Source organism: Moschus berezovskii, chromosome 12, assembly GCF_049115385.1.
Source record: "Moschus berezovskii isolate FMDL1 chromosome 12, NW_MosBer_1.0, whole genome shotgun sequence".
NCBI classification, from domain to species: domain Eukaryota; kingdom Metazoa; phylum Chordata; class Mammalia; order Artiodactyla; family Moschidae; genus Moschus; species Moschus berezovskii.
The window spans coordinates 19239843-19256737 of record NC_142471.1 but is presented as its reverse complement, the minus strand read 5'-3'; the positions used below and the strand labels follow the sequence as shown (position 1 = coordinate 19256737).

At 50.8% G+C, this 16895-nt stretch overlaps 2 protein-coding genes across 2 annotated transcripts; one reads left to right on the top strand and one right to left on the bottom strand.

Annotated features, from left to right (window-relative positions):
- The first annotated feature begins 2996 nt into the window (after positions 1-2996).
- EGR2 (early growth response 2) lies at positions 2997-7601 on the top strand. Its single transcript, XM_055425644.2, has 2 exons — positions 2997-3774; positions 5089-7601. Exons 1-2 carry the CDS (start codon positions 3606-3608, stop codon positions 6336-6338), a joined length of 1419 nt encoding a protein of 472 aa, XP_055281619.1. The 5' UTR covers positions 2997-3605; the 3' UTR covers positions 6339-7601.
- Positions 7602-10540: 2939 nt separating this feature from the next.
- ADO (2-aminoethanethiol dioxygenase) lies at positions 10541-15020 on the bottom strand. The gene has a single exon (XM_055425645.2). It carries the CDS (start codon positions 14520-14522, stop codon positions 13710-13712), a length of 813 nt encoding a protein of 270 aa, XP_055281620.1. The 5' UTR covers positions 14523-15020; the 3' UTR covers positions 10541-13709.
- Positions 15021-16895: the final 1875 nt, after the last annotated feature.

Genomic DNA, 16895 nt, shown 5'->3' with positions numbered 1-16895 from the left:
CCTGACTTCAGCTTTCCTTTTTTCCTCAGAAATGCCAAAAGAAAAAGATGAAGCTGTTGAAGGTGACCTGTTTCTTTCCTAATGGGCTGAACCAGGCTCCCAGTCCTCGAAGAGCCGTTCTCTTTCTGGAATTGGGTTTTCCCATATGAATAATGTAGCATCCAGAGCATTGTACTTGGAGTCGGAAGACCCGGTTGCAAGTTTGGACACCACCACTTAGCTGCGCGACTTAGGCAAGTTACTTCAGCTTTCCCAATTTATTACCCATCCTCAGGATGGCTGCCTTGACATGAGTATGTCTGGACTTTATTCCATGATTCCTCTTAAAAGGCAAAGGCAGAGAGAGGAAGAGAAGGACTGAGGGAGAGAGGGAGGGGCAGAGAGAGAGAATCTACTGACCCGTTTCCAGCAGAGGTTCAGGGAAGGCCTCCCAGGACTGGCCCCAGGCACCTTTCCCGGGAGCCTGCAAAGCCTCCTTGCCGCTGTTGTTTGCCCCTGCCCCCAACCCACCCCTGGCGCAAGGCTGGCTTGACGTGGCGCAGCTCAGAAGGAGGTGTGAGCTGTTGGAAAACTGCGAATAATTCCAGTGTCGGTCACTCCCATTCACTCTAAGGAGCTTCTCTGACGGGCCGGGCAAGCCCGCCTCTCCTCGGTGGGGTCCCATCCCCCGTCTGACCCCCACTCAGCCTCCTCCTTCGGGAAGGGTAGCCGCTGAAGACTGCGCGGCTCACCCCTGCCCGGGCAGCCCCCGGCCTGAGTCCTGCCCTCTGCGCCCAGCTCGCCCAGCACTCGCACTCGGACGTCCAGGAGCTCCCCCTCGGGGCGGCGCGCGGTGGCCGCCCGCGGGGTTGGCTGCGGCGCCCACCGCGGGGCGGCCCGGGTGACTCGCCCGCCCGCCGCCCACGTGCGTGGAGAGGAGCGAAGCGCAGCCAGTCGCGGCGCCCGCGCTTGCCGCCGGTGGGTGCCTCACCTCGGAGGCCGGCGGGGGCCGTAACCCGAGCCCCGCTGCCGCGACCCATATTTGCATAATTCGGTCCCCCCCCCAACTCTTTCGGACTCAGGGCTGGAGATGCGAGTCGGGCTCCCCTCCGAGGCGTCGTCTTGCCGGTGGTCAGCGCGGGGGCCACAGGACTGGCCGGAGCGCAGGCGGAGCGGGCTGGCGCACGTGGTAAGAGTGCAGCTTTCTTTTATTCTTCTTTTTTAAAGAAACGGGAAATTTTCACGTTTTTGCCGAGGGTGGGGGTACCTACAAGGGTGCTAATCTTGCCGCGACTTCCTGCCTTTCCCCTTTTATTTTTAATCTCCAATTGGAAAAGTGCGCGCAGCTCCAGCAAGAAACTTTCCCAAAATTTCTCTGGGTGTTTGAAGTCAGGAAGATGGCCGGCCAATTTCGAGGCGGGCAGAGGGAGAAGCGGAGCTCGAGAAGAGGAGCTGAGGCCGCTCACCGCCGCCCCGGGGCCCTGACCGCCGCGCGCGCGGAGCCGGGCGGGAGCGGGTCAGCCGCGGCAGGTGAGCGGCGGGAGAGCCGCCTGCAGCGCCGCGCTGCCTCCACGGCGTGGCGCCGTGGCTCTCGGTAGCCCGCGCCCCCACGAGGCTGGGGCTGTCCTGGCTGGCCGCGGGCTAGGGCAGGGCCGGGCCCTAGAGGCAATCCTGCGCACGGTCCCAGGCCTCGGCTGCTTTGGGGACGGGAAAGGGGTGGCAGGCGGCCGCTCTCCAGCTTTGAGCAATTGAGACCAGCCTCTTACGAGGCCCCGGCCAGGCTCCGAGCGCTCCCAAGGCGGGCCGGGGCGCGCCGGGAGATAGGAGAGGTCAGAACAGCCGACCAGAGTCCGGACCTCTGAAAAGTTTAAAAATTGTTTTGAGAACTAAGCATAAAGGTTATTGTCGGGGGCAGTTTTTTGTTTTGTTTTTTAACTCTCAAAGGTAAAAGTGTGTGCGGTGATGGCGCCTCGAAACTGGCGTTAGCGTCACCGTTTGCTATCACTCTGGACCTCGCTGGGCTCTCCGAGGTGGCTCTTGGCCAGGGAAAGGAAGAATATTCCTTTTAATGTGTGTGTTTTGGAGTAGGGCTCGGGTGCGGGCAGAGCGCCCCTCCGGCGGGTTTTGGGGGTGGGGGACTGCGGTGGCGGTCGGTCCAGGCAGTGTGAAGGTGAGGATGGGTGTTTTCGCAGAGCACCCTGTCGAGCAAACCCAGGCGCCGGCTCTCGCCGACCAGCCACTCTGTTGGCGAGGAGGACGCACGGGCGCGCTGTCAACAGGGAGGTGTGTAGCGTAAGGTGTGCGAGTGGGTGTGTGAAGAAGGCAGCGGGGGCTGGAGTGTGTGTAGCGGAAGTGGAGCGCGTGTAAGAGTGTGTGTGCGTGTGTGGCGGGGCAGGGTGAGTGTCCAAACCTCCATCTGGACGCCCCCACACAGCCGACCGCCCAGACGCGCCGGGAAGGGCGCCCGCTAAGCGCAGCAGCTGAAGGGGGGCGGGGAGCGCGAGGGCAGGGGAAGGGGGGTGTCTCCGGCTGAGGATTTCTCTCGAAGCTCCCCGCAGTTATCTGCTTCTCCGAGGGTCTCCCCCCCCCAAGGTGCCCAAAATACTTAAACAAACAAACAACCCCAAACCTGTTCCGTTTTCGCTCCTGTATAAATAGAACAGACTTTCCAAAAAAGCAATACCGCATTCACTCTTATCACCAGCCACTTCTTTCCACCAAGTAATTCAGAAAAAAGCAGTCAGCTTCCGTGAATGCATGCAGCTTTTTTTTTTTTTTTTCTTTTCTGCCTCCTTTTGCTTGCGGTTTTAAGCTGCCAAGAAAGTGAGTAGGGGTTTGACTGTAGTGTCTCGGCTCCGTTCGGTTTCTTTCCGAAGTTTAATTTTCCGGAATGGCTCCCAAACAAGGGCTGGGGAGGCGGAGCTGCCGGCACCGGATCTTCGCCTTTTTTGGAAAGTCCCGGAGAACCGGAATTCCTCCCCGCCCCGGAGGCCTCGCCGCAGCCGGGACCGGATCGCTCTCCCACAGTGGCCTAAGCCGGACCGGTGGCACGGCCCATCCCTGCCGGGCTCTGAGCCCTGGACCCGGGCTGCGGCTCGGGCCGCCTGCCCCAGACCCCTGCGGGATGCAAGCTGGAAGTCGCGAGCCCAGAGGAGCCCGCGCAGCCGAGCCCCTATGCAAATAGGCCATGTGACGGCAAAAGCTGCCAGGCCCGGCCCTGTTCCTCAGTCCATATATGGGCAGTGACGTCACGGGCATTGAGGACCTGCCCATAAATACTTAGAGCAACACTTTCCGTCTAACCGAGAGAGCAGCAATTGATTAATAGCTCGGCGAGGGGACACACTGACTGTTATAATAACACTACACCAGCGACTCCTGGCTTCCCAGCCGGAACCCAGGAGAGAGTCAGTGGCAAATAGCCATCTTTCTTCTTAAACCAGCAACTTGTTTGCTAGTTTTAGATCTGTTAGATTTTTTTTTTTTTTTTGAGTGGGGTAGTTGCTTTTAAGTGTGGAGGGCACAAGGAGATACCAACCTAGGCTCAGTCCAATCCCTCTCCAAAACGGCTTCTCTGACACTCCAGGTAGCGAGGGAGTTGGGTCTCCAGGTTGTGCGAGGAGCAAATGATGACCGCCAAGGCCGTAGACAAAATCCCAGTAACTCTCAGTGGTTTTGTGCACCAGCTGTCTGACAACATCTACCCGGTGGAGGACCTCAACCCCACGTCGGTGACCATTTTCCCCAATGCCGAACTAGGAGGCCCCTTTGACCAGATGAACGGAGTGGCCGGAGGTAAGCCGCGTGCCCCCTTCGCGAACCGGGACCCACGCAGCTCGGAGGTGGTGGGTGGGTTTTCGTGCGTGTGCGGGACTTGGAGGAGAGGTGGAAGGTGTTGACTGAACTGGATTTGAAGAATAGAAGGGGATGCAGGAGGAAAGCGGGAGCGGGGAACCGGGCGTTGGAGCTGGGCGCGCGGGCAGATGCACCAGGTTGCCAGCGAACCGGCGTGCGCGCGCCGCGGCGCACCCAGCCCCGGGCGGGCTTAGGCATAAGAGTAGGAGGTGGTTCCCCACCAGGCTTCGGGGCTTATGGGAGCCTTTCTGCCGGCGGCACCCCAGCCTCCCCAATTCCGGGGTAGGGGCAAAGTGATGGGGAAGTTCGGGGCTCTAGCGGAAAGCTGAGTGTCTGGAGAGCGGAGCGACGGAGATGCCCGAGGAAAGCGCCCGCCGCTTCCTCCTCGGTAGAGGAGACCCGGGGAAAATCTCGGAGCGCGCTCCTCCTGCGGTCTGAAGGAGCGCCCCCACCTGCGCGCTGCCCGCGAAGTTGAGGGGGTTGGCCCGGCGGGGAGGAGGAGGAGGGCGGGCAACGGCGGGAAGCGGCCCCGTGGCTGCTGAGGGAGGCCGTAGGGCACCGGCGTCGCGAGTTTCCTTGGCGCTGGCAAGAGGTCTCCCGAGGCCCGCGCACCTTTCCCGAAGCCCTGCCACTGCCTTTGGGCAGAGGCGAGGCCCCTCAGGTGTGGGACACGGCTGAAAGATTGGGAAAGGAAACCTATAGACCCTTCCATGGCAGAGCCCGAGTCGCTCCAGCAGCGGGAGAGGGAGGGAAGGAACCTGGGGTGGGGAGCAGCCGGGAAATCACTGAGCCCTTCTTTGGCTCGCCTCTCAGGCTGACACCTTAGCTGCACTGGCTGGGGTCAGGCTCCTGGGTAGTGCCTTCCCTAGCCGTGGGACCTCAGGCAAAGGAGAGAGAGAACTTCCAGGCAGATGGGGAATTTTTAATACTGCTGCTGCTATTATTGGGTGTTTTCATTGGGGACTGGAGCCACAGATGGTTGTATGTGGTGGAGGTGGGGTGGGGGTGGGGGTAGCTCATCCTGCTTTCCTGGAGGTAGTTTGAATCCTAGACTGTGGCTGGCTTCCACAGTAGGATCCTGGGCTAGCCTCTTTTCGCTGTCTTTGGGCCACAATTTCCCCACCTGTTGAATTCTGCCCCGGCTTTACAGTGCTGGGGTCCTTGGGGTGGGACTCATGTGAGACAGAAGGGTGAGAAGGGATTCTTGGCTGCATTCTCAATGCTCCACCTCCATTCTTCTTTTCCCCTCCCCAGATGGCATGATCAACATTGACATGACTGGAGAGAAGAGGTCCTTGGATCTTCCGTATCCCAGCAGCTTTGCTCCGGTCTCAGCACCCCGAAACCAGACTTTCACTTACATGGGCAAGTTCTCCATTGACCCCCAGTACCCTGGTGCCGGCTGCTACCCAGAAGGTATTATCAACATTGTGAGTGCAGGCATCCTGCAGGGGGTCACCTCCCCAGCTTCCACCACAGCCTCCTCCAGCGTTACCTCTGCCTCTCCCAACCCACTGGCCACTGGACCCTTGGGTGTGTGCACCATGTCCCAGACCCAGCCTGACCTGGACCACCTCTACACTCCGCCGCCGCCTCCTCCTTATGCGGGCTGTGGAGGAGACCTCTACCAGGACCCCTCTGCGTTCCTATCAGCAGCCACCACCTCCACCTCCTCCTCTCTGGCCTACCCGCCACCTCCTTCCTATCCATCCCCCAAGCCAGCCACGGACCCAAGTCTCTTCCCCATGATTCCAGACTATCCTGGATTTTTCCCCTCACAGTGCCAGAGAGACCTACACGGTACAGCTGGCCCAGACCGCAAGCCCTTTCCCTGCCCCCTGGACTCCCTGCGAGTCCCCCCTCCACTCACTCCGCTCTCCACCATCCGCAACTTTACCCTGGGAGGGCCCAGTGCTGGGGCCACAGGGCCAGGGGCAGGTGGAGGCAGCGAGGGACCCCGGCTACCTGGCACTGGCTCGGCAGCGGCTGCCGCGGCTGCCTACAACCCACACCATCTGCCACTGCGGCCCATTCTGAGGCCTCGAAAGTACCCCAACAGGCCGAGCAAGACACCAGTGCACGAGAGGCCCTACCCGTGCCCAGCGGAAGGCTGTGACCGGCGCTTCTCCCGCTCGGACGAGCTAACCAGGCACATCCGAATCCACACGGGGCACAAGCCCTTCCAGTGTCGGATCTGCATGCGTAACTTCAGCCGCAGCGACCACCTCACTACGCACATCCGCACCCACACTGGCGAGAAGCCCTTTGCCTGTGATTACTGTGGCCGCAAGTTTGCCCGCAGTGATGAGAGGAAGCGCCACACCAAGATCCACCTGAGACAGAAGGAGCGCAAAAGCAGCGCCCCGTCCTCGGCGGTGCCGGCCGCCTCCAGCGCCTCTTGCAGCGGGGGCGCGCAGGCCGGGGGGACTCTGTGCAGCAGCAACAGCAGCACTATTGTTGGAGGGTCCCTCGGCCCTTGCTCGTCTCGGACCCGGACCCCCTGAGATGAGACTCACTTTGACACACCAGCTCTTTGAGGCCCCGGAGGCCCTTCGTCCATTGGAGCTGCACGACAAACACTACCACCCATTCCTGCCCTTCCCTCATTTCGTTGGGCAAAGGGCCTTGAAGGAGCCTAGTACTGCCTCCCCCCAGCCCCCTCCTTTCCACTTAGAAGCAGGTCTTAGCCTGCTTCTAAAACTTAGCCCACCTTAGTCTGTCTTAGGTGAGTTGACTGTCACCCCAAAGTAATGGGGAGGCTCAGAAGGGAGTTGGGTGGGGGGCCTCTGGCCTAGGGGTCTGAGGCCTGACCCTACTTTAAAGGGTTGTTTGACTAGGTTTTGTTACCCTGCTCTTATTCTGACTGGTTAGTTTTTTGACTCTGGATGTCAGAACTGATTTGAGACTTTTTCTACAGTAGTTTGGGAGATGCTGATCTCTTCAGATGGGGGACAGCAAAAAGGCAGAAGCAAAGCTGATGCGCACTTTAATGGCCTGGGACTGATTTGGGGGATGCTGTCCAGTGGGCGAAGCATGGCCTTTACGCTGCATTCTGTTGCCCTAGAAGTGAATCAAAGCTTATCTAGTCATCTCAACCCTTTAAGCAATATGTATTATAAACTGAGAGAACAGAAGTGCAATGTGATGGGAGGGACATAGCAATACCTGCTCCTTTTTGAGTGGTTTCAGAAACGTAAAGACTATTTTTTCAGTGTATATCCATTCAGATTTTGTGTATTTTTGATGTGCACTGTTCTTCAAGTTCTGAACCTTTGGGAAAAGAAAAAGTAAAACATTTATGATCTCTTGCAATGAGTCAGAGGTTAACTTATTTAAAGGGGAATGTACATATATTTTCTGAAACTAGGATGCATGCAATTGTGTTGGACGTGTCCTTGGTGCCTTGTGTGATGTAGACAATGTTACAGGGTCTGCATGTAAATGGGTTGCCTTACTACGGAGAAAAAAAATCACTCCCTGGGTTTAGTATGGCTGTATATTTCTGCCTATTAATATTTGGAATTTTTTTTAGAAAGTATATTTTTGTATGCTGTGTTTTGTGACTTAAAAGTGTTATCTTTGTAGTCAAATTGCAGATAGGAATGTAAATAATGTTACTGGAGCTGACTTGTTTGGTTATTAGCTCTTAATAGTTGTGGAAATATAAATGATTTATTCTAACACAAAACCACTAACTAAAGTTCAGATAATGAATGGTTTATGACTATAGTGTAAATAAATACTTTTCAACAATATTTTTGCTGCAGAAATTATTTATGCAAGATTTATTGGGTGTGACTTCAACAGTACCCAGTGGGTTTTAGTACTTTGACCAAGCCATGATCTCCAAGTTTTCTTTGCTAGTCTTTCCACACCGGCCTTCTTGCCACAAAGCAATCTCCATTCATAATCAAACGCGAGCATTCGCTAGCTTTGGGGATTTCCCCCATGCATTAGTGTAAAAGTGGGGAGGCGTTGTTTTGACTCATTGTTCCGTCCTCTGTAACAGCCTATAGCTTCTCTCTGCTCCTGAGTGGGCTCCGGAAAATAAATACTTACAAACAAGTGCCCACTCGGAGACTACACATTTGCAACTGCTTTCAGAACCCTGACCAGAGCCTGGAACTCAGACGAGATGTGGCTTTGTGGAAAGTGTGGTGGCGTGGTCAAGCTGGAAATGACTTTCAGGTTCCAGGATTAGTCTCATGACCACAGAAAACTTTTTGAAAAGCGCTATCGCCTCTTCTGATCGAAAACGCACTCAGACACTGCTGATGACAGCATTAATGGGTTACCAAAGGAATTACCCCAGGACTCATTTCTCTCCAGACGTCTCCCCAATTGCACCCATTTGGAAGGATCATTCTCTGCCATAGGTCTGGTGGGTCTAGAGACAAATACCCAGCTTTTTAGATGATATAGGTGTACACCAGCCTTAAAATCTCAAAGGACAATCTGAATCAAATAGACAAACATGGCCCTTCGTTGGATAATGCTTTGCAAAACAATAGGAGTCATTTTAGTACAAGCCTTTTGTAGTGATTTTAAAATATAAATTAACTGACACCCCCCCAATATCTATAATACAATATTGTCTTTATCTTTTTTACTCTAAAACTGGACCTAAATAATATTTAACTTCACTCACTGCCTCTGGATCCTTACACAAGTGTAACATATTGGAGTGCCCACTGTCTAGATACATCATCTGAAAACTGTTGTCTGTCCTTTGTCACTAAGACATGGCTGATAATGGATGGCTTGTATTTTATAACAGCAGGCAGTGGCTGCTATACTCAGGGAAACTCTTTTTTGGCCCTTACCAGCACTAGAATTTGAAATCTGATTTGTGGAGATAGGTAACCCTTATTTCTTCCCTGTCCTTATTTCAAAGATGCACAATACCTCTTGTAACTACTAAATGGAACTTTCTAAACTCCGGAGTCAGGTCGTTCTAGTGACTGGTGTCATCTCATTAGATTCATTATTTCCTAGCTTGTTGACATAGTATCATCCTTGCTTGGCCAATTTTGTTAAAGTTTTGTATACAACAATGCCATTTTGATAATTGTTTTTAATAATACTCTACTAAAACATCATTAAAATAAACCTAAGTGAAAATGAGATGTTAGTTGCTCAGTCTGATTGGACTCTTTGCCATTGCATAGACTGTAGCCTGCCAGGCTTCTGTCCATGGGATTCTCAAGGAAGCAATACTGGAGTGGGGTGCCATTCCAGGGGACTTTTCTGACCCAGGGATCGAACCCAGGTCTCCAGCGTTGCAGGCAGATTCTTCACAACCTGAGCAACCAGGGAAGCCATAAATACACCTAAGTTTTATGTGATTTATAATTGTCTTGCCAAATTTTAATTTTAGAGCACCTTCAATCAAGACAAGGTAAACAGTCATTTACAAAGCAACAGACTAAAGTCTTTTTTTAATAAGATGAAAGACATTTTGATAGTCAAATTGATTACAGTCACTTTTGCCTTGATGTGGGTTTGGTGACCTGGCGTTACCATACCATAAGGAATATACCTTGGTGTTTTTTCAGAGCCAGCTTTCTGGGTTTTGCTCCTTGATTTCAACATGTTAGGTCAATCTTTAACAGCATTTTACTCTGCTTGAAACATTCAGGATACTTTTCACAGGTGTCTCATTTTTTTACTCTGTCCAAGAAATAAAGCATATAAAGCTAATATACCTGCTCTCTTTTAGTCAATATGCTTTATTAAATAATATTATAGATGTTAAGCTGTTACTGGGAATTCTTATTAAAAATAAACGTCCAGAGACTAATACCTTAAAGATCATAATGCAGTTGAGATGGTTCAGTACACATTAAAAATAGGTATACCCAGAAAATCCCATGGATGGAGGAGCCTGGTAGGCTGCAGTCCATGGGGTCGCTAAGGGTCGGACATGACTGAGTGACTTCACTTTCACTTTTCACTTATTGAAGGAAATGGCAACCCACTCCAGTGTTCTTGCCTGGAGAATCCCAGGGACAGGGGAGCCTGGTGGGCTTCCGTCTATGGGGTCACACAGAGTCGGACACGACTGAAGTGACTTACCAGCAACAGCATACTAATTTTAGGTTAGGTTTCCAACTGTTTGTAAACCAGGCTATTTAATTTCAATATCCTAACTGCTGATGAAACTAAGGCAAATTGTTTGGTATATATTAAAAATAGCTGTAGTGATATTTTAACAGTTCAATACAACTTTGGGGGTGGTGGTGGGAAGGAAAGGTCACTATCACCTCACCACAAGTGCCTACAATGCTGCCAATCCAAAGCAGTAAAACAAGTTTTACAGAAAAAGCAAAGACAAGAAAATATTTAATTCCAAAGATTCCTTCCTCCAAGAATGAAAGTTGTTTTTCTTTTCTCTGCACTAGCTTATTTTCCTTAGGTTAAATATAAAAGCAGTATTTTTGTTGGAGCAAAACAGTATGGTTGCATGTTAGATAATTTCAGATGTGTTTTCAATCAGGCTGTTTCAAAGATTACACACAGGGAAATAAACTATTAAGTTTATATTATTACTTTGACTTTATAATCTCCAGAAGACCCTCAGTTTTTTAGTACAACATAATCTTACCATACAGACTGGGAACCTTTTACAGTAATTCAAATATAGACATCATAGCAAGTAATATCTTCCTTCTCCATTTTGTAATAACCAAATAAGATTACCTCTAAACAATTTCAAAATGCCTTTATTTTCCATAAGTACAGATTTTAATCCAGAAATGTAAATATCCCTGGATTAGAAGATTCGTTTTCTATATGGGGCTTAACAAATGATTTCCTTCTTTGACACTCATTGCACTGTAAGAATCAATGGTGAGCTTCTGTGTGATATGAAGTTCTGAATTCAGAACAGGAGAGTTACAAGAGTGGCCCTGTCTTCAGGTTAGAGTTGAATAGTAATGGGCAGAGTCCTGAAATAAAGACACACTATTGCTTCTTCGGTGAGCAGAACTAGAGCACAAGATTCTACTATCTGGAATAGATCAGTGACAAGAATCCTCCTGAGATGCCTAAACTAATGCATCCACAAGGGGACAATGCAGAAGGAATAAAAGGTGTCAGTTTTGGGAAAAGTTAAAGGCTGTTAGTGTTGAAGGTCAGATAACCCACTCCTGTTGACCAACACACATTACTTTAAAAAACGGTTCATCAGTTTCACTGGTAAACAGCAGTTAGTGTAAATTCCATCATGCAATTTAACCTTAATAAAAAAAAAAATCAATTCCCATAAAGTAGTAGGTAGAGTATATAATACTCTAAAACGATATAACCAGAGATTTAAAAAAGCTTTAGAAGTCTTAGACAAACTTTCATCGATGAGAGGCAGTTATTGCATTTGTTGTTCAACAGAATAGTTAAGTGATTAGTATCATTGTGCTCATTAGTCTTTGTAGGAGAAGACAATTTTTTTCCACAGTTGTTACCCATATTACAGGAATATAAGGAAACACAACAGCAGCACATGATCATATCTAAGAGTTTATGCAGAAAGCTGCAAGATTTTTCTGCATATTTTGTCTTTGTGTTAAGGATATTCTTTCCTCAGTGGCTCACTAAAACAAGTTAATTTTGTTTCACCGTTAATTTACTCAGAATTTATTAGTGAACCAAAAGTTCCACTGTTCTTACTGAACTAAATTATAGATATATATTGCTGTTTTGGCCTGCGATAATTTCAGTTACTCTTTTGAAAAGCACCTTAGTCTTTTCATTCAACTTGTACTTGAAAACTTAAAAAATTTTTATAATGAAGTTTGGAAAAAAAATTCTCCTTTATTACTGTCTTATTGCCAGAATGACTTTTTGTAGGTTAGTTTAACGTTCTCCAGGTTGTATTATAACTTAAACATCATCCATCAACAACTGTTATAAGTTGGTCAACTTTTTGCTACAATATAATTCAAAACAGGTAGGTATGTAATTGATAATACACATTCATCACTGTTACGGAAAAAAAAAAAAACCCTTGCGAACAATTTTAAAGGAAGTCATCATTTGCATACCTAGAACTTAATTTCACATGAAGCAAGCTCCCCCCTAAAGTATAATAAATCACACCAGAATGGGACACTGTCATAAAACAACTTAGCAACCTGGAAGAAATGCATTATGCCTCTGTGAGGTTTACAGCACAGTGGCGTATCATGTTGAGTACCATCTGTTTTGTTTTTTAAGAAAAATCATTAAGAATTTGCTTTTCCATTCTAAGTTTGGGAACAAATCTTCCTTCACTCTGGGCCTCTGTAACTCAGTGTGCAATGAGGCAAAGGCACATACTGCTTCCCTACAGGGTCATCGCTTTCCACCAATAGCAAATCCCTCTTTATTACAGATATTAGAACTCAATTACTACCTGGGGAAGTCAATCAAGAGGGCTTAGACAACAGCTGGGCAAATTTTGATGTGTTTATTTCTACAGTTTGTTTTTATTAAAAGTTTTGTGAAAAAAGGAATCCTATAAATAGTAAAAAGGGGGAAACAGGAGTGTTCCGTGGCCTGAAGCAAATGGTGTCAATACATTTGTAAATAAAATAAAGCTGCTCAGCCTATTAAAAGGACAAAGATAAAACTAGTCACAGATAGCCCAACTGTTCACGAGGTTCGGAGTGGGAAGTGTTTTGTCCCAAGTTTGGGTGCCCTAAAGTGGCTAGCAATATAGTTAATTCTCAATTCTCTAGACCTGGTCATCTGTGCCTCTCTTCCTGCAGAAAACCCACCCCAGATGAAGCAAGCACTGAGGGGGGCTGTTCTAAGAACATTGCCACCAACAACACAGCTGGAACCAACAGCCCCTGAAACATTAGAGCTCCTGAGAGAATTCGAAACAGTCATCAACATTTTCCTCTACTTTTGCAGGAAAATACTGGAAGTAAATAGGGGCACATAGAATTCAACAGCTGGAGACCAGTATTTTACATTCAGTTGTTTGGAAGCATACTGATTCAGCTCTGGTTAGAAAATACAGAATTACTTTATTACTTCCTAAAGTACACTAAGACATAAAAGTCACTTCAGGATAATAGTTTTTGCATTGAAGGTGAACCTGCAATAAAAACATCTGCTCAACTCTAGATCTGGACAAGTGGGGAAGCCCTAAGTGATCATTTGTCACTGAGATATACAGGTGCTTGAACTGCTTAGTTTTTGCTGCCAGCCTAACCCAGATACGGTTACTGGGTAAGGGGAGGGAAGAAATCTTGTCCTCTACATGCATAGTTAGTTTGAGTGTAATCCCTCAAATCTGAAAAGATGGATTTAATTTTCACAAAACTTAATTAGGCCAGACAGCTCACTTTAAATAGTAGCTCAGCTCTTTAAACCTAGTTTTTACCAATGACTTGAACTAAAAACTATTCAAACCACCAGGTCATGCAAAGTCAATAAGTTAGAACTATAACAAGAAGCAGTAAAAGGACATAGGACACAAGTGGAAAACAAATCCTATTTACCCAGAGGAGGGCGGAGAAAACCACTTTGTGTATTTTGAATAGGATGGGAACAGAGGAAAGAAAAATTTCATTATGGCTATAAGATGGAAGCACTTCAGATAAGTCCCCTGCACCCCCCACGCCCCCCCACTCCAAACCCCAGTGGCAGTGACAGAGCCTGGAAACAACCTAGCTTCCCCGCCTACTCCGCCCCCAAAACCGTGCCCGGTGGTTGCAATCCAGTCGCCCGCGCTTCCCAAGATTCCCGAGGAAGCGGCTACTGCCCATTCCAGTAGATCAAACGCCCAGGCTGAGGGAAGGAAGAAAGCCCTTGTGATGGGGTTGCGGCCAGCCAAGCCTAGATCTGAGTAGGGCAAGTGTTCGGCCCACCGCTTTCGGGCGCCAGCGGCTTCAAGGGAAGACCTTGGGACCTGGATAAGGCTCCCCCTCGCACCAGAAGTCATCGGCCTGCGGGGTCTCCAGGAGCCACACTTCTCGGGGCAGGTCACAGGCCGAGCCGGAGGCCTCCTTGGCCCTGACAGGCTCCAGCACTCGGTAATAGTGGCAGTCCCGGCCGTCGTCGGGGTCGTAGGGCGGGGCCAGGATGTCCAGGAAGGCGGCGGGCCCGTCCACAGCGTCGATCTGGTGCAGGTTGTCCCGGTGCGGCGTGAGGAAGCACGGGCCGCTGGCCTCCGTGTACTCTGCCCGTGAGCGCAGCACGCCCGGCTGAACCGCGTCCCGCTCCCGGGGCTGCAGAGGCGGCTCGAACTGCTGCTCTGGTGGCGGGGCCCGCGGCCGCTGCCCGCTGCCCACCTCCAGCTTGTCCATGCAGCTGATGCGCACGGTCCCGTAGAGCACCTTGAGGATGCCATGCATGCCCGGGTGGTCGTGCAGCGGGATGGAGGTGCCGCTCTTGAGCAGGAACACGCCGAGGCTGAAGCCGTCGGTCTCGCAGATATGCATATAGGTGACGGGCGGCAGGTTGGGCCGCAGCGGCTGCAGCGTGGCCTTACGCGGGGAGATGTTCAGGTCCTCCGCGCGGACCTGGGTCAGCAGGCTCTTCAGCTTGCTCAGGTTCTCCGGGAAGCCCTGCGGTATCGGCGCCTCCGGGCCTGGCGCCTCGCCGCGGTCGGAAGAGCTGCGGCCGCCCCCGCTGCCCCGGAAGGTGAGGCACGCCTGGCGGGCGATCCGCTGGATCAGGGAGGCCATGTTGTCTCGGGGCATGCCCTGCAGGTCCTCTGCGTGTCGAGGCCGCCCCCCTCCGCCTCCAGCTTTCCTCCGCCCCTTGCGGTCGCCGGCGGCCGCCACGGCTGCCCGCAGCCCGGAGCGAGGCTGGAGGCCCCGCAACTACCGGCCAGTCGGGCGCGCGGCACTACAGCCGCCAACCTCAGCGGCAACGGCCGGGCGTGCCCGCCTCGCGCCCCCTTTGAGCGCGCACGCGCACGGCCCACAACCCGCACTCACGCTCTGGGAGCAGGTACCGCGCGGACGGTGGCGGGCTTTGCCTCACGCCAGAAGCTCCATTCATGCGGCCCGCACCTACGACGGTGATCAGGCGTTCCCGGCGCTCTGCAGAGCATGCTGGGACTTGTGGTCCGGTATTCCGCATGCGCTCTGAGAGAGTTCCTTTGTCATCTGGAAAAGGGAAGGATTAGATTTGTGGGTCATAAATCGACCTGCATTATGGTTCCAAGGGGTTTGCTTCTTAGAAGAAAGGCGAATTCGGGCACAAGAGAAACAGCCAATGAACTACAACTCCCGACATTCCTCGGCATGTTGGGGTGACGCACTTCCGTCATCTGGCATGTGGTGTAGTGTAGACTCCTGGCTGTCCCCGGAACCGGGCAAGAGGGTCGTTGACCTTCTGGCGCCACTCCGGCCTAGTACGCCCTCCAAGGTCGTTTTCCTGTGGCCTTCCCTGGGTAGGAGGCTGTTGAGTTAACTTTAGCTCCTTGTGGCCTCACAGGCAGCAGTGTCTGCTGGACCGCGCTTTCGTAATTTTCTGTTTCTGAGGAGATGAGAGGGTCACCACAGTTACTGCCCACAGCCGTCCCCAGCTGTTGTTTGCATCAGGGTCTGATGACGCTGCTCTTCTGTTTACAGAGCACAGTCGTATTTTTTGCTGGAGCTGGAGAGGACATTTGGTCACTGATTCTGTATACTGCTGCTGCTGCTAAGTCGCTTCAGTCGTGTCCGACTCTGTGTGACCCCATAGATGGCAGCCCACCAGGCTCCCCCGTCCCTGGGATTCTCCAGGCAAGAACACTGGAGTGGGTTGCCATTTCCTTCTCCAATGTGTGAAAGTGAAAAGTGAAAGTGAAGTAGTTCAGTCGTGTCCGACTCCTAGCGACCCCATGAACTGCAGCTCACCAGGCTCCTCCGCCCATGGGATTTTCCAGGCAAGAGTACTGGAGTGGGTTGCCATTGCCTTCTCGATTCTGTATACTAACGGTATCAAATCTGAGTTTGCATAAGAAACACCTGGTTAGGGGAGGAGGGGAGTTATTCTAAAAATACAAAGTTCTGGTCTTCGTCCAGAGATTGATTCACGAGATGATTCTAAGGCATCCTGTGAGAAACTGTTGTGAGAGATAAGGCAAGCTCTTGATCTTAACCCTGCTGCTGCTGCTGCTAAGTCGCTTCAGTCGTGTCCGACTCTGCGACCCCATAGACGGCAGCCCACCAGGCTCCCCGTCCCTGGGATTCTCCTGGCAAGAACACTGGAGTGGGTTGCCATTTCCTTCTCCAGTGCATGAAAGTGAAAAGTGAAAGTGAAGGCGCTGAGTCCTGTCTGACAGCGACTCCATGAATTGCAGCCTACCAGGCTCCTCCGTCCATGGGATTTTCCAGGCAAGAGTACTGGAGTGGGGTGCTATTGCCTTCTCCATGATCTTAACTTTACCCGGAGTTTAAAGTCCTTTTGGATTTCCGAAGCTAACATGGGTTTCTTACTCATTTTGTAGTTGGAGTGGTTTAGTAAATTCTCCCTAATTTAAAAAAGGCATGCTCTTTTAGTGGGCTATGTAACCTATCTAATGAGCACTCAGTACATGCCAGGCGTTGTGTTAGGAGCATTACGTAATGAATATACTAATTCTCACAGCAGCTCTTAAGAGGTAGGCATTATTATTATTCCCAGTTTGCAGATGAGAGAATAAGTTGCAAGACGATAGTGAATTATTGCCAGGGCCTAAGCAGCAGCTCAGAAATAAGTACAGTTTTATCAAAACCAGCTGTTTGAATTGGTGTTGAAAGCGTTAAACACAGGATTAGGATATTGTTTTTCCAGCCTACTGGGCTTCCCTGGTGGCTCAGAGGTTAAAGCGTCTGACTTCAATGCGGGAGACCCGGGTTCGATCGCTGGGTCGGGAAGATCCCCTGGAGAAGGAAATGGTGACTACCCACTCCAGTATTCTTGCCTGGAGAATCCCATGGACGGAGAAGCCTGGTAGGCTACAGTCCACGGGGTCGCAAAGAGTCGGACACGACTGAGCGACGGAACGGAACGTGCTACTTAGAACGTGTTACGTGCAAGTTGTCTGTCTTTTGCAGAGTTCACCCTTTTATGTCCTCAATGTAGTCACTTGTAGAATCTGG

What these genes read in the sequence shown, in the direction of transcription:
- EGR2 (XM_055425644.2), top strand. Translation starts at nt 3,606, where the DNA reads ATGATGACCGCCAAGGCCGTAGACAAAATCCCAGTAACTCTCAGTGGT. An exon ending in GATGAACGGAGTGGCCGGAG is followed by an intron (nt 3,775 to 5,088) that starts GTAAGCCGCGTG and finishes TCCCCTCCCCAG; the next exon opens with ATGGCATGATCAACATTGAC.
- ADO (XM_055425645.2), bottom strand. Translation starts at nt 14,522, where the DNA reads ATGCCCCGAGACAACATGGCCTCCCTGATCCAGCGGATCGCCCGCCAG.